Source organism: Canis lupus, chromosome 30, assembly GCF_048164855.1.
Source record: "Canis lupus baileyi chromosome 30, mCanLup2.hap1, whole genome shotgun sequence".
In the NCBI taxonomy this organism is placed as follows: domain Eukaryota; kingdom Metazoa; phylum Chordata; class Mammalia; order Carnivora; family Canidae; genus Canis; species Canis lupus.
Genome location: NC_132867.1, coordinates 40264713 through 40285552, shown reverse-complemented (window position 1 = coordinate 40285552; position 20840 = coordinate 40264713). Strand labels below are relative to the sequence as shown.

Sequence of the window (20840 nt, the reverse complement as noted above, 5' to 3'; positions counted from 1 at the left end):
GGGGAGCAGGGGGGCTCCTGAACGTCACGAGAAAGGATTCTCTGTGCATCAGCGAATGCACGTTTGTGCCCACCTCCTCCCTGTCTGTGTTGAGTCCATGCTGAAACTGGGCACCCAGTACAGGGGCTGGGTGGCCAGCAGGAGGCTGCAGGGGACACAGCAAGGGGCCCTGGGGCCAGGCGGCACCAGGTGCTTACACCCAGGATGGGGAGGGAAGGCAAAAAGGAGTGGCCCCAGCGTGTGGGCTCGAGGTGAAGAGCAAACACAGATGGAAGGAACCAGAAGGAACCAGAACCCTGTTTGCGAAGTGGACCATGTGTTAGAAACTGCAGGATCCACCCAGTGCTGACCCGAACCTCATTCTAGTAGCGGGAACTTTCAAACGTGTACGCCACCTTTGCCATTAAACAAAGCAAGCCTATCTGGGGAGGGCGACGGACACCAGAAGAGCCCTCATCTCTCTGGCCCTCCCTTCTCTGCAGAGCCCAGAGCCGGCGCCTCCGTGGGGACGACAGGGAACCGGGCTGGACTCCTAGCCGTGGCCCTCTGCACTGTGGACGGACGAGGAGCCCGTTGCCCGTTTCTGGGGAGGTCCTCCGAAAGCCTGCACCACACCATGCTTCCAGGTGCAGCCCTGCTTCTCTCGTGCGTTGCAGGGTTTACAAAATACCCAGACTCTGGTTGCCAGGCGTGCGCTCAGCCGGCACCCGAGCAGGGTGGGCTCTGCTTTGCTGGAAACGGCCTCAGCTTCCCCGCAGAACTGCTGAGTGTGTTCTACTGCGAGAAAACCAAGGACACGTAGTGTTGGAAGTTCTTTTTTTAACATAATGGAAACGTGAGCAGACACAGTCAACACGTTGCTTGAGTTTTTTTTTTTTTTTTTTTTAAAAACATTTTATTTCAAAGAGCAGATTAAGTATTTTGTTAGGCAACAAGTGGGAAACCAAGTGGCCAGAGGACAGAGTTTGTCTTAATAAATAACAAAATGCCATTTACATTTCTTAAACTTCTAAACCACGTACCACATCTTAAATAAATAAACCCACACTGGTGCTACGTCGCTAAAGAGAGTTCCAGGCGCCTGGTGCGTCGAGAAGTGAAACATGTCGGGGCACCGGGCCCGCCAACCCCCACCACGTCCTCCCTGAGACCTGCAGGGACGAGCAGTGGCAGCCGCCTTGGAGCTCAGACGTCGGGCATGTCCCCGGGCCTTGGCTTCCCGGCTGCTCGCTTCTTGACGCCTGCTTTTCAGGCCCGTGTAGACAGGGAAGTGGTGGGGAAGTGTCCCGGGTGACGTGAGGGCTCTGAGGCCCACCCTGGTTTCAGATCCAGGTGTCAGGGTTCTCCTGTCCCTCCAGAGGCAGGGCTCTGTGCTGGCTGCGTTCTCGTGCCCGTGGGGGTAGCCAGTCCCCACGCAGCTGATTCAGGCGACGCCTGGGAAGGTCCCTGTGGGCGCAGGGCTCACCTGCTCTAACAAACTGCAACACCTGAGAGACGCAGGCTCGCCCAAGCACCACCCGCCAGCCCCCGAGCAGCTGCCGTGTGTCCCAGGCTCCAACTGGGACGACAGTGGAAGTGTGACAGTGGGACGACGACTGTGGCGACAGCATTTCCCACGCACCTTCTTGCCGCTGTCGTGGGCTCCACGGCTCTCCTGAAATAGTACCTGGACTTCTCAAGGTGGCTTTTGGGTCTTTTCCAGGTGTGTGTGCAAAAGGCAAGGGTAAATCATTCTTTCCAACACAGGATCCTTTATTTGAACTTTTCCTTGACAGTTTGTGAAGGACGGGCCCAGCCTCCCTCCAGGGCATGCGAGTGGTCAGTGCTCCTTGGATCTGGAAGGGGATAAAGGAGCAGCTGGTGACACAGCCAGCAAGGGTCACAGGACAGACACGGAGTCTGCCGAACGCACACACCCTCCCAGGGCCAGCCTCTCACCCTTCCGCTGGGGTCTTCCAAAGCCACCCGGCCCACCCTGCAGCCCTGGGGGACTGAGGAGGGAAGACAGGAGCGCAAGCAGGGCGCCCGGCTGGCTCTGGGGCTATTTTTGTTCTGACAAAGCTGCAGCTCAAAGACCACAAGGAAGGCAATTTCCCTGACGCTGGTCTCAGGTTCTGAGGAGGGTTATCACGATCGCAGGCGCATTGAGGCATTTATTAGGAGCAATGAGTGTGACCGAGATGTGCAAGGTCAGGGGCAGCGGGTGGGTTTTCTGTCCTCTGTCGGGTTAGGAAAGGCCAGGTGTGGAAGGCAGGTGAGCAGGGCAGCATTAGAGCTGCCCTCTGACCTGGTGCGGGGGGCACTTACAGAACTTGGTCCCCGGTCGCCGACCCCGGGCAGCTCAGCTCCTTGTGAATGAGGCGGATCAGGAACTGCACCCAAAACGAAGAGGAGAGGCCGTTACTGTCGGCAGGGAGCCCGCGTCGGGCGAACCGGCGGCGCCCTCGGAAGCCCAGCTGCCACGTGGGGAGCAGGGGGGCTCCTTCTGGACATAAAGGGCTCAGAGGCCCACAGGGCAGCAGGAGCCTGAGGCTCGGGCCCCTGGGTGGGGCTGAGGGCCTGTGAGTCCCGCTGAGGCCGCACGTCTAGAGGTAAGGCCATTAGGACAGATTTCAGCCTAAAACCTTCCGGATCAAGATAGCCTTGAAATGAAATGAGTCCGATCATAAAATATCCAGATTGGAAACAGAGAGTAAAGACAAGGTGGCCCACGATCACGGAGACACTGGGTGGGGGTACTGGAGAGCCGCACGCCGGACTCTGAAAGCCAGGGGACCACCTCCTGGGCCCGGCACTCGGAGGCTGACCAGGCTGTCTTTGGAGCAGCCGAGTTTCATCTGGAAGCTTCTGGGGGAGCACTTGGCTCCACCGGGACCTTTGCTCGCAGCCCCCACAGCCGCTGTGGGGGTAACCCAGGGACAGCTCTGCCTCACCTGCCACCTTTCCCTCGAGCTCCTTTACACGCTCACGGGGCCGAGTCAGTCTAGAGCCAGACCAGCGACAAAGCGCCCCTCCGGGTAGCTGGTTTGCGGCTGTGGATCTGGTCTTTCTGCAGGTGGACGCCAGCCCCACAGGAGGCTCCCTTACGAGGCAGCAGGTGCCCTCAGGCCCAGGAGGGCCCAGTGGGCTGACAGAGGCCCAGCACAGGTTAAAACCCACACAGCCCCACAGGACCCAGCCTCAGGCCAGAGCTCGAGGAGGCGGGGACATGCATCGTCCTCGGGCTCAAGTTTCAAGGAGGAGCCCAGGATGCCCTCTTAGACGGAGTTCAGGCTAGAGAGAACAGGTGTGTCCCCCACAGAGAAGTGCGGTCGGCTGCTGTGCTCCGTCCTGTGCGCGTACAGTTAGGGGAAGCGGGGAACGTGTCAGGTGCTAAGTACGGGGCTGGCGGCGACAGTGACACTTCTGCTGAGCAAGCTGACCCTGGAGTCTGAGCCTCCGGCCCACTAGCATCAGGCTGCTCGGCCGGAGCTGGCAGCTGAGCGATACACATGCCACCAAGTGCCACGTGTGAAGGGTTAGCAGGAGGAGCCCAGGGTTCTGCTAAGCAGATCACAGGAGGGAAGGGGGAGAAAATGACCAGTGTTTTGCGTGGCATGAAATACACTGCAGTAGGGATCCCTGGGTGGCGCAGCGGTTTAGTGCCTGCCTTTGGCCCGGGGCGTGATCCTGGAGACCCGGGATCGAATCCCACGTCGGGCTCCCGGTGCATGGAGCCTGCTTCTCCCTCTGCCTATGTCTCTGCCTCTCTCTCTCTCTCTCTCTGTGTGACTATCATAAGTAAATAAAAAATTAAAAAAAAAAAAAAAAGAAATACACTGCAGTAGCGACGAACCTGCAGATCAAAGGTCGTATGCCAGCGTGTGACCACGTGCTGTGTCTGCAGGCGGGACCAGCCACCCGGCGCCCCCGAGACACGGGTCCGCAGGGGTAAGCCTACGCATGTGACGGCATGGCCACCAGGCGCTGGTCATGCTCCACGGACAGTCCCGCAGGTGCCTGGGTCTGACCCCACGGTGACCCGCCCGAGTTGTTGGGGTTCCCAGTCTGACTTGGGAGGTGCAACTGGTCTCTGACCAGCAGACAGAAGAGGTATGTCTGGTGTTTGTGCCGCTCCCGACTCCTCCCTGGGTGCGGGACGGCCCCTCTCCTGACACTTCTTCGTCTGGGTCTCTCTCACCTAACCCCGACAGCCGGTTGTTATTCTCCTGCCAGGTATTTTCACATTCCCTTTCTGCCCTTCCTGAACTGTGACGTGTCACGTGTGCTGTCCACTCTGCGAGCCCCGCAGCTGGCGGCCCGGTGCAGGCCGTTCACAGACCCGTTTGGACGTGTGCACCCACCCGGGTTCCGCCCGCACAGCCCTGCTTTTCATTCCCACAAACTGTCAGCTATTTTGTCATCAACCGAGCCCCATCCCCATCTCCAGACTCCTCCACCCAGGGGCTCCGGGCAGATCCATCGGGTCTGTCCTGTCCTTGGTCTCTCTCTAATGCTGCCCACCGCCTGCCTCTCTGTGCTGCTCCCTGGGGCTTCCTGCTGTCCCCATGAACTCCGTTCCTTCTCTGACATCTTCTGTAGCATCACGTATGCTCATTTTACGTCTATCTGATCCTGTCTTCTTGGACCAACGTGCCAGTGCTGCCTAATAAGCTGCCCACTGGAGCCCTCGAGGGTCCTGGTGTCCAGCTCCCCCTGGTGCAGGCCCGACGCCCCACCTCCTCTCCCCGGGGGGCCCAACCCCTGGACCCTCCATTTCTGAGACTGACGACTCGCCCAGCTGCTCCAGCCAGAGCCTTAGCACTTATTTATGCTGCCTGGGTTTGGGGCCTGTGGCTACCCTCCCTTTCCTCAGGGTTGGCTGGGCTTTTAAAAGGAAGCGTGGTACGTTTTCCCTGGCATTGGTGAGGGAGAGTTTCCAGTCTCTGAACAGCCCTACGGATGGAAGTCTCCTTGCCACTTAGGTCAAGTGATGTGGGGACTTAACTAAAACCCTAGAACAAATCCTCTGAGGAACAGCCTATGAGTTTCTGTATGAAACGGGGAGCTGTGTAATAGCCCCAAAATCAAAATACGGGACTTTCATTGGCTTGACAGAGCTGATATTTCCAAACCCTGAAGTCATTCTCCTTGGGTGTTTTCTGGTGAAGCAAGAGGAGGTGCCTGGCCCCAGGTTGGGGTCTCTGTGCACACCAGCCACTCTCAGGTGTGCGCTGCATGCCTCTGGCTTGTGCCTGCTCCTTCTGTCCTGCAGCACCCCTGGGTCTTAGTGCAGCTGCCCAGAGAGTTGGGGCTGCCAATAGAAGCACCAGGTGCCTGCACCCGCAGCCTCTGCTCCTTCTTTCTCATCCCTCTGGGTGCTGGGAGTTGGCAACTTCCCCAGGGGGCTGCTGGATGCAGGAGAAGTGCTGGGGCGACAGGGATCACCTGGTAGGTGGTGGGTTTCAGCTTGCTGTCTCCCCCAGTCCCCTCGATAATCCTGTCTTGGGAGCTGTTGTCATGCCCATTTAACCAACGTGGAGCTGCAGAACAGAGTGGGTGGACGCACACCCACCCACAGACGACGCACAGGGCTGGGGTCCCACGCGAGGGCACCCCTTGCTCTGTGTGTCGCTACCATGCTGCCTGAAGCTGCAGAGCCACGGTCGGGCCTGCGTCTGCTCTGACGTTTGTTCAGACAACGTTTTGTTCAGACCACAAAGAGGAATCACGAGCGCTCAGGGCAGTCAGGCTCTGCCACAGGCCAAGCCTCCCTGAGGACCGCGGGTCCCCGGGAGGCAGCACCACCAGTGTTCGGACAACAACCAAGGAGACTTACCAGTAAGGCACAGGCATCAGCAAACATCAGCATGTAGAACACGTTGTTCCATCCAGACGGGGACAGGAGCCCGGCCAGCAGGGGGCCCAGGGCTGCTCCTGAAAGGGGCAAAGGGACACATGTGAGCTGTGTGAGGAAGACTCTGGAAGGTGGCTGACTGGAGTACCCAGGCCCCACTGAGTACAGACCGGTGCTTAAGGTTAAAGAAACACACTGACACCACAAAAACCCAGGCTGCTGGGGGTGGAAAGCTCACAAATACCCAGTACCGTGCGGGCGTGGCTGGGAAACCTCTTTCTGGAAGCAAATCTAGAAATATGTTCTGACCTTAAAACATTCATCCTTCTGATCCAACAATACCAATTAAAGACTTTATTAAAGAAATCAATCTAATGCACAACCTTAGATATGATTATGTTACGAAACGTACACTTGGTAAAACATGAGTAAGGCTTGTAGGTGCTGATACTGCATCGGTGCTAACGCCCTCGTTCTGATAATCAGGTGCTGTGGTTGCACCGCGGGATCCTTTGTCTTTACGGAACACTCACTGAATACACAGTTCCTGGTGAAGGGGCAGAATTTGCCCCTAAGTGGTTTGGGGGAAAAATATGCACATACACTTTTCTTATGTGTATGTGTAACGTGTTACAAGTATGTGTGTGTGCGCACGAAAAAAGATGATGTGTAGGATATATGAATCTCCTGTTCTATTTGTGCAACTTTCCTGTAAGTCTAAAATTATGTCAAAATGATTTTTGAGACCCTATCAAGATGAAAGAAAGCAAATATTCTTCAAAATGCCCAAAGATCTCCAAGAATGTGGCAGCAGTTTGGGTATTTATTGTCCTAAGAGTGACAGTGAAAGATTATGGCCCGTGCATAGGATGGGTCGTCGTTTCGGCATGGTAAGAAGTATGAAGAATTTACACCCACTTATCCTGACACTTAACCCTGAGAGGTAGGAGTTCTGGGGTCTTTGCCACTTTGTACGTACTAATGTGGTCCCAAGTGTTTACAAGGAGCCCTTACTACTTTTACACCTGAGAAGTGCTTGCGTGTGTTTTAAGTCTCAGAGGAGCTCCCAGATGCACACGGTACACTGCTCACGTGTGCTTATCTGGGCACATCCCAGCACCACAGAATGGGCCACAAATAAATTTAACAACTTATAAGCCCACAAAGAGAAGGGCAGATGGGAGAAGGACCATTCTTGGGAGGATGGACTTTCAAGGGCACAACAAGGGCACGGGCTCCAGTCTTCTTGCTCAGAGAGAGACAGCCAGAGGACTCCTTGTTCACAGGCAGGCCTGTCCACGCACATGAGGCAAGGGGGTGGGGGTGGAAGGAGAGGGAAGGTGGGCAGCAGGTGAGAATTTTTTATGATGAACCATTAGGTCTGTCCCTCCACTCTCTTGATTCCAGGTTTCTCCTCCTCAACATCACTCCAGGGACCCCCCCCCGCTCCGGCCACCAATGCTCACAGGACAGCAGCCCCTCAGCCTGGAAATTGTGAACCAGAGGCACTGGGCTCGGGGATTCGGGTGGAGATGAGGCAGCAACTGAGTCAGGGGATGGAGGGAAGGCCACCACTTCCACCAAGCAGGTGCCCACCCTCCCACGTGATGGCTGGTATGCTGGTGTGAGGCTCACACCCCAGCAGGCATTGAGGGGGGTTTCCTCCTCCAGATTCCAGGTGGATCCCACGACTGAGAAGACCAGTGTGGACACGCCATCCCACGCAGAAAGGGTTTCTAATAAGTGCTTGGTGGCTCATTCTTAAATACGAATCTGTGAAGGGCTGGCCACATTTATCTGTGTCTGAGGAAAGCCGCACACAAGCGGGGAGGAGGGGAAACCACAGGAAATAAACAAACCAGGGAGGAGAAAATACTCAGGAAATTGTAACACCTTTGGAGAACTGTTAGAAAATTAAGTTGAACCATATGATATTCTCACATTTACACCCAAAAACCAGTATCACCAATTTCACGATTCAATCTAACACAAGGTGTACCCAAGAAATAAGGACGGGATGCACCAGGCTTTTCCTCTCCCACAACACCCTGTGCTCGCTCTTCCTTTCCAGCCAGGCCCCACAGAATGGCTCCTGCAAAGAAGAGTGGCAAGGAGGGCCGTCATTGAGGCAGTGACCAGAGAACACACCATCAATGTTCACAAGTGCATCCATGGAACGGTTTCAGGAAGTGTGCCCCCTGTGCCCCCAGGCACTCAAAGAGATCCAGAAATTCGCCACGAAGGAGAGGTGAGCCCCACATGTGCACACTGACACCAGGCTTAACTAAGCTGTCTGAGCCAAAGGGATAAGGAATGTTCCATACTGTATCCACATGCGGTTGTCCAGAAAATGTAACATGGATGAAGACTCTCCAAGCAAGCTCTCTACATTGGTTACCTACGTTGCTGTCACCACTTTCAAAAATCAACAGTTAGTCTGGAGGAGAACTAACTGCTGATTGTCAAATAACGGCACAAAATTGCAAAATAAAAATACCCAAAACAAAACAAAAACAAAAACCCCACAAAAAGTGTGATGTACTACGGGGGCAGAAAAACACTAATGTGTGAGAACCAAAGTGAAGGTTGGAAAGTAAAGTCAAGAATATCTCTGAGAAAGCAGAGAAAAGAGAAAAAGACAGTAAAGAAGGGAAAAAGAAAAAAAAAATGGAAGGATTAACCTAGAAAGGTTAACAGATATCTGACTAATCAGTTTTCCAGGAATTAAAACCAGGCAGCAGGAGGGGAGCCTCGTCAAAGAAAACACAGAGCACAATTCTGCAGAGAGGAAGGGCATGTGTCTCCGGGTGGGGTGGGCCCCCAGGGCTCTGGGCACAGAGGATGAAGAAGGCGCCCAGGGGTTCCCGGGGGAAGCAGGCGGAGCGCAGAAATGAAGGCTGGGAGAGGGCGACAATGGCCTTCTCAACGGAGACCATGGAAGCTACAAGACACTGGAATCCTGAGGAAAAAGGACTTTCAGCCTGGGATTCGTATCCGCAAGTTAGAGCAGGATCCAGACCTCGAAGACTCCCAGCCCCCAAGCTCCACCTCCCATGAGCTACTACTCAGGAAGCTACTGGAAGTCTCCTCCACCTAAGAGGAGCAGACACGGAGCTAGAAGATGGGTCCTATGTGGGCACATGGTGGAAGGGGTCGCAGGATTTGGGGGAAGAGGCTCTGGGATGAGGTGCGGGAGCAATGGGGCCAGGGAGTCCCTCACTGCTGACGGTTGTAAGGGGGTGACGGGAAACAAAGGAGCAAGCATGACAGCAAAAAGTGTATTTCTTGGCTCAGAGTGAGCACAGCTAACACCACGCGAGGCACTGACTGAGGAGGATGAGGAAGGGGAGCGGGGCACAAGCGCCGAGCCCCAGCCTCCTTCCTAGGAGGACGGCAGACAGTGTCAGGCCGGGGACTGAGGCTTGTCGACTCGTATGCAAGTCAGACCAGAGGGAACAGCCGACGTGACTGCTTCCAGAACGAGGACTGACATTTTACATAATTAGCTCGCAGGGCTACCTGGTCTCGAAAGTTACATCACGTTTTACTTTGATAAAATGAAAATTAGCTGGAAAGAACTCAGGGCTCTATGTAGCTGCTCCGTGTAGGACATACAGACACCACAAGCCTCGCGTCCCACAGGGAGGGGACTCCAAGCACCCTGGGAACGCACCTAACAGGTGGACCGTGTCACTGGAACTGCATGGCCCTGGTGAGCTGCAAGACGACACTGGCTTGTTTACTACGAGCTGAGCTTTGCCTGCGTCAAAACCAGAATTTACGACACCGAGCAAACGAGTCCAGGTGAACACTCCGTGGGCAAGGTATTTGCGGACCGCTGTGCATTTCAGCTCGAGCCTTCTTCTGTCCAGCGTGGGCAGCACGTACAGAGAGAAATGGCAGAGGGGCAGCCTGCTCCATCGCCGCTGCTTCCGGGGGCCCGCGGGCGGGGGGCTGGCAAAGCTGCAGGTGCCCCGTGGCCAGCGCGCTGAAGGTCAGTGGCCAGGTTGGAGGTGGTTCCCCTCTGCCGCCCTTCGTGGGGGGACGGTGCTCAGAGCTGTGCCTTGGTTCCTACTGGCGGCTCAGACGCGTTCTCCATCCTCAGCTGGGCACCTCCGCTCCCTCTTGTTTTTTTCGAAGAATATCAGGAAAGATGTGGTTTTCCACCTAACTCAATCGCCCTCCTTGTAAACCGTCACCCTCTGCTATCAAACAGCTCTCGGGGCTGCTGCAGAGGTGCAAGTGAGCTTAAAGAAACGGCTTCATGGTGGCAGTTGGGCTGATGTCCTCTGGGGACAGAAGGTGGTTCAAAGTCACAGATCTCCTGAGAACTGAGCTCCGCCCAGAAGCGTCCTGACTTCCGCCCGCATGTGCCCCAGCCGTGCTACGTGACGGGAGCTGTGCTGCCTCGTACACACCTGCCTCGGGCCCAGCACCACCTCCCTTTCTCTGGACGCGTCCCCAGCCCCCAAGAGGTGGCCCAGGAGGGGAATGTCTCACTTTAAACATTAGAGAGTGGCTTCTAACACTGCCCCCCAAATTCAAAGTCACCCCCAATCCAAAGATGGTGCAAAAGAGGCTCAGGCCTGGCTCCCTTACAACAGTGACCTTGCCTAGTGCATTTTAGAACAAGTGGCACCTGTCACACGAAGTAAGCTGGGAGCCCTTGGGAACGGCGGCCAGGGCGTGATGGGGCTCCTGTGACCCAGAGGTGGGCGGTCCTGTCCCAGCGAGGTGTGGGGAGCTGTGTGAGCTGCGGGGAGCCCAGGCCCCTCTGAGCTGGCCCTTCCCTGTGAACTCAGCAGCCTGGACAGAGGCAGCCTGGCCCCGGCTGCCATCCTGGGGGTCCGAACAGTCAGGCATTTCGGTTCACACTCCTCTACTGAGTGAGTGCTATGTTCCAGGTGCTTCTCCATGCTGGGATGTCAGCAGAGCACAGAACAGAGACTCCTGACCTGCAGCAGCTTCTGTTCAGGTCCACGTAGCAGACACGCAGAACATGCTGTGGAGACGAGACACCAGGGAAGAGGCGCCTGGAGTGTGGGTGACGTGGGTCCACCTTCCAGACAGCCGAGAGTTCTCACGGAGAGGGTGGTGTGATACCTGAGCCAAGACTCCAAGGGCCAGGCAGGAGGTTCCCCGAGGGGCGCTCCTCGGGCCCAGGACACAGCCCGTGCAAGGGCCCTGCACAGGCACACACTGGTATTTGTGAGCAGCAGCAGGGAGGCCACGTGGCTCTGGAGAGCGGCGGGAAGGACTTCAGATTCTGCATCAGTAAGACAACAGTGGGCGTCCAGGAGTGGACGGTGGCGGTCTCTATCCTGCTAGCACACAGGGCCACGGGCACCACCGAGAGAAACCTCAGCTTCTCACAGTGCTGCAGGACAGCCCCAGGTGCCAGGCTCAGGGGGAACTGTGTTCTTACGGAGCCGCCTGAGTCTGGTAAGGGCTTAGTTCTACAGCTATGACGTTGTCCCACATGCCCAGGTAGCCCTCCCCACCTGGCTTGCCCTCTCTCACCGTCGCCCTGCTGAGGGAGCCTGGGGCAGCAGGTGACCTGGGCTGCAGCTCAACATCCTCCCGGGCAGCCGTGGGCGCCACACCAGCCAACCTCCTGAGCCTCAGCTTCCCACGTCCGGAGAGGGACCAGAATAGGATCACAGGAGCCGGGTGCAGGGCAGGGGCCCTGGCGGGAGCGGTCACAGGGACGTGCTCCTTGCACGAAGGCTCAAGTAAGGTCAAGAATGTTGCCCTCAGCCTTCTAACTTGCCAGTAAGAACACGCTTGTCACTGTATCAGTTCCCATCTGCCTGTCTCTGAGTGAAGGACTTGCTTATTGTGCCACTTTTCTTTCCTCCAGAATATGCTACTGAATGCGCTTCAAGAACTCTAACGAGGGGTGCCTGGGTGGCTCAGTCGGTTAAGCCTCTGACTCCTGGTTTCAGCTCCGGTCATGATCTCTTGGGTCCTGGGATCGAGCTCCCATCGGGCTCCCTGCTCAGTGGGAGACTACTTCCCCTCTCTGTCCCTCTCCCTGTTAGTGCTTTCTCTCAAAAATAAATAAATAAATAACCCCCCCCCCCCCCATGAGCCTCTTAAAAAAAAAAGGAACCATAATGAGGCTGATAACACCTGAATCTTGTATGCCTGGGGACCTATCAGTGTTCCTGCCCTTTGTGTTTGGTTAAGATCCTGTCCATCTTGAAATGGGAGTGACAGACAGGGGACCAGCGGCCCATGGGCCGAGAGGTAGCTTAGGTGAAAGCCCGAGCACGCGTTCTTTCACACAGAGGCAGAGTATTACCAACGAGTCCCGTCTGTCCTTCCTCTGGAGCCATCCGACCAGCGGACAGACGCCTACGTGGCCACTTCCCCCAGATGTGCGCATGCTTTCCATCTGCTCATATTTTACAAAGCCCAGCCAATCCCTTATTTATAAATTTATAAAAAAAACTTATTTATAAACTTTATTCGTCTTATAAATACGCTGTTCATCTGTTTGTGAATGGGGACTGAACTTTTTGAATATTGAAACCGATCTGAATATTGTATTTTGGAATCATGTTTTTCTACCTGAAATCTTAAAAATATGGTTGATGAAAATTCTATAATGTACTGGAAATGTTATGGTTGCATCACGGTGAGCCGGTGTTCTGCTACGCAGCGTCTAGCCCCTCCACTGAACGTGGGGATGCTGTCCTCACCCTCCCACCCGTGGCCCTCACTCTTTGGCTGCACATATGAGCTCTCCTGTGGTCTGCACATGTCATGGTTCGGTCTCAGAAAAGATTAGGTTTTCACAGTAACAACATCTAGCACTTCTTTTCACATTAAGTAATCTAAACTTGTCAGTAACAATTACCTGAACTCTGTGGCAAGTACATTAATCAAATTGCTCTTAACTGGTTTTTATAATAACTTATTAATATAAATTAGCAACTCCACTGAAATACTAACTGAACCCCAAATAATTATGAATACTATATTTTTCTATTAGTAAAAACTATTAGTATTTTTTTTTTTTTTTTTTTAAAACTATTAGTATTATTAAGCACATGTAAGTACCGTATTCATGATGTGAGTTTTCCATTTTGTCAAGTTAGATTTCACATATTTATTATGTATGAAGATTAAATTTTGAATTAAGTCCCGTTTGTAAAATTAACTAAGAAAAGGGAGTTTCTGTAAGTCTTCGTTACATTTTCCTTCCCTGTGTCTGTAGAGAACTGTCACATGGCAGCTGCTCTTTCTTCTGAACTCTGCCATTTTTAAGACTCTGATGCCCAAATCCTGTATCAACCTTTGTGTTTTTAAGTTGCAGTGTTGAATTCATTTGTGGACAAAAAAGATATTATAATTATATGATTATACACCATCCAACTAAAAGTAATCTTTGAAAGATTCAACAAAAATCTTTTTTTTTAATTTCCTTATTATTTATTTGTTTATTTTCATTATTTATTTTTAAAGTAAGCTTTACGCCCAACACGGAGCTTGAACCCACAACCCTGAGATCGAGAGTTGCTCTACTAAGCCAGCCAGGTGCTCCAATAATCTTTTTTTTTTTTCTTTTTTTTTTTTTTAGAATAAGCATTATAACAATACTGTAGAGTGTTTCAATGCAGGAAAAAAAAAAAAAGACCAGTCAGTGCTGTATTACCAAAGCAACTGAAATCCTTGACATCTGTAAATGAGGATGTGACAATGTGGTTTCCCTTTGACCACAATTAACCTCTTAGAGCTAAAAATATCCACTCACCTACAGAGCCAGTCCCGTCAATGATGGCAGTCACAGTGGCGAGGGCGTGGGAGTTCCCCTTGAGACTTTTGTGTGTGCCCTAGAAGAGAGCAAAGAGCAAACGTGAGCAAAGAGCAAACCTCTTGCACCATCAGTGAGAAACAAGCCTGCGCCTCCTTACAGCAATTTACTCGAATAACTTGGCAAAGCAATTCAAAGCATGGGGTGTTTTCCATCCGAAAAATTAAACTCTGCTCCATTCCAAACTTACTTTGGAAAGATACACAAAGTTTAAGGGTTTTCAACAGTAAGAAATCATCAGAAATATCTGTCCAAACATATTCTGCTTTAAAGAACTCTCAGAATGTTCCCTTAAGCAAATATTTACTCACAGCACACCACACTAGCCAATGTGGAAGATAAAGACACAGATGACACTCGTCCCTGTCCCTGAGCCGTGCCAGCATCAACGCCCACTTCCACATTCCCGTGAGGGGCTTTCCGTGACAACATGCCAGATGGCTCTGCAGTACCCGAAAACCAGTTCACGGCAAATGCCAGGGACGATGGGGAAGAGGGCAGGCCCCAAGGGGCTGATGTGAGGGTCACCAAGTCCTAAATGACAACCCATCAGGAGCTCCGGTTCTCAAAAAGCAATACATGTAAGCTTGAGAGAAAGCAGCACACACTGAGGACAATAAAAGAAAACAATTAACGGGAGATACAGTGGTTGGAAGCCTAAAACTACACAAATAAACCCAGGCCTGTAGCAACAGATGCTCGTGTGTGTGTACACAGAAGTATACAAAATAAAGCGCACATACAAAGCGATAATCACCCGTAAGCCACATTTTCTGGAGTCTCTGTTGTCTGATCCCACGGGGCAGATTAGGGGTCTGGTGTGGGGCCTTCTAGAATTTTCTGTGCCTCGTGCAAACAGGAGTGTGGGGACTCCCTCAGCACAAACGGGGGGCCCGCTGCTGGAGGTCTGCGGCCCGGTGGACTCCCCGGCACCCCTCCCTCTGCTCCCCTCTGCTGACCTGTCAGGGCAGGAACTCTGGCCGTCTTGGGCGTGAAAAGGCCTGGGTGCTGAGGACAGTGCACTGAGCCGCTGGGCAGGTGCCCTGCCCTGAGAGGAGGGGTATAAGGGGTAGGGGGCAGGTGCGGGGCCCACCGTGGTGTGGGGTCCGCAGCCACACGGGCTGGCCGTGGTTTCCCAGCAGGAGAATGAGCGAGTGGTTGGAGAATTCTGGGTCTGGTTCTGGGAGGACTCTAGAGAGGTGCAGGAGGGAAGCCATGTCCCTGCAGGCCAGGAAAGTTCCAGGGGCCTCAGGAGCCCGTCGGGGAGGCCGGACCAGAGGCCTGAGGAGGTGGCCACCCTGCCTACGAGACTACAAGCCACCTCTGGGGGACTGCTTATGAATTTAAACGAGCTTTTAATTTTAGAGTAATCCTGGGTGCACAGACGCGCCCTGCACCCACCTTCCCTGGGTCGCAGTGGATGCTGCTGGCTCTATCTGCCACAATTAAGGCCCAGCATGGATGTGCTAGGATTACCTATCACGTGGGTTCTTATCTAACGCCTACTTTGGTCTCTTTCTGTCCAGGACACCACACGATGTGCGGCCATCACATCCCCTTGGGCTCCCCCTGGCTGTGACAGTCCTCATACGTCCCCAGTTTCTGATGATGCCAAAGCCTGGAGCGGGACGTCCCCACGCTGGGATGTGTGGGATGCTCTGCTCATGATGACACTGGGCTGGGGGTCTGGGAGGGAGGCCACAGGTGACGTGCCATCTCCGTGGGACATGTCCTGGGTGCATGCTGTCACACGCACTGCCACTGTCGGCGCTGACCTTGGTTCCCTAGCGGGGGTGTCTATCGGGTCTCTCCTGCAGACCTTGAGAGACCTCTCCCCTTGAGAGGAAGTCGCTGTGTGCAGCCCACACCTAAGGAGAGTGAGGTGTGTTCCCTTCTCCGAGGATAGAGTACCCACAGAAATTCTTCTATGGAGGGGATTTGTATCTTTTCTCCCATTTATTTAGGGAAAAGACTTTTTAAAGAGGATTTTGTATCTTGGAGCCTGGTTCCCTATAGACAGTGGCATCTGATGACTGTGTCAACTGACCCTCGTGTCAGGTGGATGCGGGTGGCCCTGCCTCCAAGGGGTCCAAGGCCACCTTGTCAGCAGCCCCTTCCTCCGGGAAGAGTGGGTCAGTGGTCCCCGTGGACTCCAAGGCCGACCAGCAGGGGGCCAGGCACAGAGGGTGGCAGCTAGAGGGTAGAGCCGACCCCACTGGGGCTCAGATCTGGGCCTCCAGGGCGGGCTCGGGGGTGCACGTTCACCAGCCCCTGGGGTTAGGCAAGGGTAGCACCGCAGGCTGGCTTCTGACCTGGGGCCTCACATGAGCCCCCTCCCCTGGGCTCGGCACCATCGTGGATGAACGGAGGGGGCAGCGCCGCTCTGCACTGGCTTCAGAAGACTCTTAAAAAAGCATGGCTATCAGTCATAGGCAGAAAGCTGCTTCTACATAGACACCGTTTTACTAAGAGTGACCACCTCTGTCGAGAACGGCAGAGATGACTTGCGCCTGCCTTGGCTCGGTGCTGAGACGGGTGGCCACTCACCAGGTCGGCGGAGACGGCGGTCGTGATCAGGGCGTACGGCCCGCTGACCAGGGCCCCGCTGAGCAGCAGCATGGCTGTGGGAACCAGAAACCAGAAGGACAGATTTAGTAGTAAACAGTGGCCTCTGGGAGAGCCCCTGAGGCCTCAGCCACTCGTAGGGGAGCAGCCTGGTGCCACGCATGGGTGAGGAGTGGTGACCGCTGGGCCACGCGTGGTGAGCATCTTCCTTTAAACCTGCCTGGGTATGTGTGGAAGTCCTGTCACACTCCCCCGAAGGCTCTGGACGGGTCTGGAGGACCTGGTACTACTCCCATTTCCTTGACCCTCAATGGGCGGCAGCTGTCGACGCCCCAGGAACGAGCGGAACCCCGGTGTCCCGAGCTTGGACGTGCCCTGGGGGTGCCAGTGCTCCCTGCCATCATGCCGGCTGTGTGCTAACACCAGCCACAGCCTTCTCTGCCACGGGGAGGGCTCTCTCAGTGCCCGCTGGTGGCAGCCCCCGTGGGGAACCCGGAGACCCAGCCCAGCTCCCGAGGACAGAACACGCTGATTTCTGAAACGCGTGTTTCTACACCGTCCTTCAGGCTCACTCTCCTAACCTAGCCTCTGGTTCACTCTGTGCAGAAGCTTCTGGACCCACGGGTCACAGGAAACCCCATGGTCCTCGCATCAGCAACCTGCCTTCTGGATAACTTCTAACGGGATCCCACACAGCCTGCTTCCTTCCCAATCGGCGCTGCCAGCTTGTTAAGACAGAAACAATATTTACCAAGTGTCAGAGCCATAATCGGATAGTGCTGCTTGCAGGACGTTAAAAATAGCCCTCCAGTGTCATGCAACTGCTCTCAGAATGGCAGCTGACGGATGCCAGCTGGGAGTCCGTCCCCTGCCTGGCCTGTCCTCACCCGCCAAGGGTGCGGGACTCGGGCTGCTGCGGCCCTGCCCGCTGCCTGCCGGGGGCACATGGCTCCTCTGAGGGCCTCCTCCCGGCCCCGGGGCAGGTGGCCTGTGCTCTCAGACCTGCGGATGGGCAGGTCTCACTGCGGGCGCAGGCGTCCCACCAGGGGAGGGACACGGGACTATTTTAGCCATGCCATATGCTCAGTGACACCAGCCAAGTGCCTCTGTGTTGATGTTTTACTTTGTTTCATCAAGCTGTGTAGACGAGCACCGAGTATGGAAGAAGGAAGGCCTCATGGACTCACCGATAGTGGCTTCTAGGCCCATTTTGCTGATGGTGGAGAATATGTAGAGCTGCCACGGGTGTAAAAAGAGAACTGGTTACTCCAGGAAGCTGAAGACTGCCCAGGAGGCTGTCCTTCTGAGAAGCCAGGCCGGGGGTTCTCAGGCAGCCAACCCGAGAGTGAAGATGCCCTGGAGTCCCCAGCCTCCTGCCCCCCATGCAGGTTCTGGTGGCACCTCCCACTCTCTGGGGGGTGGACGGCTGATGGATGGGGCTGGGGGTGGGGCGGCTCTCCCCGGGCTCACTCTGAACAGCCGTCCCCCTCCCTGAACAGATGTAGCTGCTCAAGGAGGTCCTGCGCTGGGGCCACACTGACGCTTCTTCAGCAAAGGTTCTATGAGGGTCTTTGTTGGGCTGCGTCCCAGGCTCCAGGGTGCCTGGCAGCTAGGCCTGTTCTGGGGACACAGCCCAGCAGGGTGGCAGACGGGCCGGTGCTTACGATGGGAGATGATGAGTAACTGCATTAGTCCCATTATTATCGTTACTGTTACACAGCACTGAGTGGGAAACCCTCACATTCACTCTGTGAGGGGGCACTACTGGCGCCCTCGTTTCTCTGATGAGGAAACAGGCCCAGAGAGAGAAGGTCACCCGCCCAAGGACATGTGCCATCAAATGCATGAAAAGCTGGAGTACACAGCGCCACAGTGGGCAGGGTCAGCACGGCCTGGGGAGGTCAGGCATCCTAAAGGCTGAGCAGGGCCTGTATGGGGAGGACAGGGATAGAGCACCTCACAGGGAGCCAGGGATGAGTGAAGAGGTGGCTCATCAACATGCTGAGGCCATGGGAGGTGTCCAGGGGAGTGGGCTGGGAAGGCCCGGAGGGGTTTGGAGGGGTTTGGAGGCTATGGCCAGCATCCAGAAACCATGAGCCATGAACGTGGCTGAGTTCGGGCCAGATATGACCGTGTTTGCTGGTGGGGAGGGTGGCTGCTTCTGGAGACTCGGGGCCCACACAGGGCAGGGGTGCGGCGGGGCTGGGCTCACCGTCGGGGCCGCCAGCAGCAGCATCAGGCCGCAGGTGGAGGCCCTTTTTTCCAGTCGGTCTGAGATCACACCTGCCAGGATCCCACCTGCAATGCAGAGGGGCGAGTCCAGGGCTGCCTGGGTGCCCAGGGCAAGAGCCCATCCAGAGAAAGCAGACTACACAAGACAGCAGCAAGAAGAGAACCCTCTTCTCCACATCCCTGTCCACGTTCACCATGAGCAGGAGGCGCCTCAGTGAACCAGCCTCGTGGGGCTGTGGTCAGAGGTGGGTGACCCGGGGGCATATCCCAGTGAGATAGCAGGGCAAGTCATGGGTCTGGTTCTAGGCTGGCCCCGAAGCCAAGCCCCTTCACTGCTGGGGCTCTGACATCTGCAGCCTACCCTGAGGCAGGTCCCTGCTTCCAGAGGAACACTGGTTCCAGGTGAGTCAGAGCCGGGACAGGGGACGGTGCCCCGGAGTGACGGCCATATATCCACTCGGGGGATGCAACATTTTGGGGAAACGCGTCCCTCTCAACAGTAAGGCAGCTGAGAGAGAACACAGGCCCAGGTGCACACCTACCCTTGGCAGTTTCCGTCTAAGTACCACAGGGAGGGAGGGACTCACCGAAGATCCCGCCCACGTCAAACAGGGTGGAGAGCTCCCCGGCTTGCCTGGCGTCAAGGTGATCTAACAAAACGACAAGTATCCCTGTGAGCAAGTCGCAGCCACGTAAGACCACACGTGGCACTCTTTTGTTTCCTAAGCATGGCTTACACGGAGGAGCAGCTGAGTCGACTCCACAGTTCACTATGTAGGTGGACGCGCAGAAAAGACGAAAGCCAAACACTCTTTAGCAAGAAATGAGGATTTGCCTGTCTCAGCCTAATTACCATCCCTCTGGTTCAGTGTCCCCCAGGGGTAGCTGTAGGTTGGGCACAGCACAGAAGGTGCTGGTGCAAAGAACTGCCTGGTGCAAAGGGGCTCTGGCACCACGGGAGTGCCACAGGACCCTGAGGTCCTCAATCTGGAAGGGACTGCGCCTCCTCGTACGGCAGAGGAGGAAGCCATGCTGGGCTCTGCGGGGGATTCAGCTTGGCCGGCACAGGAGAAGCGGGCTTCGGGGAGCATCTGGGACCACCGGTCAAATCCAGCCTTTCCTGGTGTCCTCAGTGGCACATTTTTTTGTTTTAATCACTGAGACTGGAAAAGCCAGCAATTCATGACTAGAGTCCTAAAAATGTCACCCCTTCTGCAATCACAGGGAACAGAAGAAAAAAGAAGGTATGATGCTTGTCTACACTGCATGTGGCTTGCCTGCCCTAATGGAGTCACTCGACAGGGAGCAGCTCCTTACTGCCCCCCTCTGTCCCACAGACTCTGCACCCCTAAGGTCGGGGGGCTCCCCTTACTGCCTCAACTGCTGTCCCTATGAAACTCAGCCTTCTTGCCTCAGGCTTATGGCCACCTCTGCTTGTCCTTACCACCACTGGGAACATGTGGTGTTGGGGCCCAGGGCAGGCTGCCCCAAGACAGGCCACTTTGAATATTTTTAATTTTTTTATTTATTTATGATAGTTACAGAGAGAGAGAGAGGCAGAGACACAGGCAGAGAGAGAAGCAGGCTCCATGCAGGGAGCCCGATGTGGGACTCCATCCCGGGTCTCCAGGATCGCGCCCTGGGCCAAAGGCAGGCACCAAACCGCTGCGCCACCCAGGGATCCCAAGACAGGCCACTTTGGCATAAGGATTATCTTGAGTGAAGGAGTGCCTGGGTGGTTGTCAGCTATGCATCCGACTCTTGATTTAGGTTCAGGTCATGATCTCAGGGTTGTGAGATCGAGTCCTGTGTCAGGGTCTGCACTTGGTGCAGAGTCTGCTGGAGAGTCTCTCCCCTCTCCCTGCTCACGCTCTCTTTCCATAGAAGCTTCTTGTTGCCTCACTGTCTTTGGAATGCCCCGTCTGTGTGGGTTTCCCGTGTGCACACTATCAAATGTGATTTTCTCCTGGCATCTGTCTCATGGTATTTTGATTTTCAGTCTAGCTCAAAGGACCACAGGGCAGGGGAAGGCCTCCTCCCCGACAGCGGTCTGCACCCTCTGAACCCACACATTCCAAATCTCCCCTTGTCATCACGTTCTTGGGGACTCTGGTGTCCTTCCCTTCTCCTTGCAATCCCTGTTTTCTGGGCCCAGAGGCTCCAGGGCCCGCCCTGCCTGTCCGCCCCCAGCCATGGCTGCAGCCTCTGCACTCAAGCATCTTTTAAGAATGGCCGGTGCCAGGCAGCCCGGGTGGCTCAGTGGTTTAGCACGGCCTTCAGCCCAGGGTGTGGTCCCAGAGACCTGGGATCAAGTCCCACATCAGGCTCCCTGCATGGAATGGAGCCTGCTTCTCCCTCTGCCTGTGTCGTGCCTCTCTCTCTGTGTGT

General features: G+C 55.1%; 1 protein-coding gene across 6 annotated transcripts in view; it reads right to left on the bottom strand.

Moving 5' to 3' along the window:
• Nucleotides 1-866: 866 nt before the first annotated feature.
• The window catches only part of SLC37A1 (solute carrier family 37 member 1), a 75378-nt gene continuing 55404 nt past the window's right edge, over nucleotides 867-20840 (bottom strand). For all 6 annotated transcript variants that reach the window (XM_072807087.1, XM_072807084.1, XM_072807085.1 and 3 more), the window contains exons 13-20: nucleotides 19040-19102; nucleotides 18433-18518; nucleotides 17408-17456; nucleotides 16203-16276; nucleotides 13596-13674; nucleotides 5819-5916; nucleotides 2308-2372; nucleotides 867-1835 (exon numbers count right to left, since the gene is read on the bottom strand). In XM_072807087.1, coding sequence (XP_072663188.1) covers nucleotides 1820-1835; nucleotides 2308-2372; nucleotides 5819-5916; nucleotides 13596-13674; nucleotides 16203-16276; nucleotides 17408-17456; nucleotides 18433-18518; nucleotides 19040-19102 — 530 coding nt within the window. In that variant the 3' untranslated portion in view covers nucleotides 867-1819. The remainder of the gene's footprint in view (nucleotides 1836-2307; nucleotides 2373-5818; nucleotides 5917-13595; nucleotides 13675-16202; nucleotides 16277-17407; nucleotides 17457-18432; nucleotides 18519-19039; nucleotides 19103-20840) is intronic.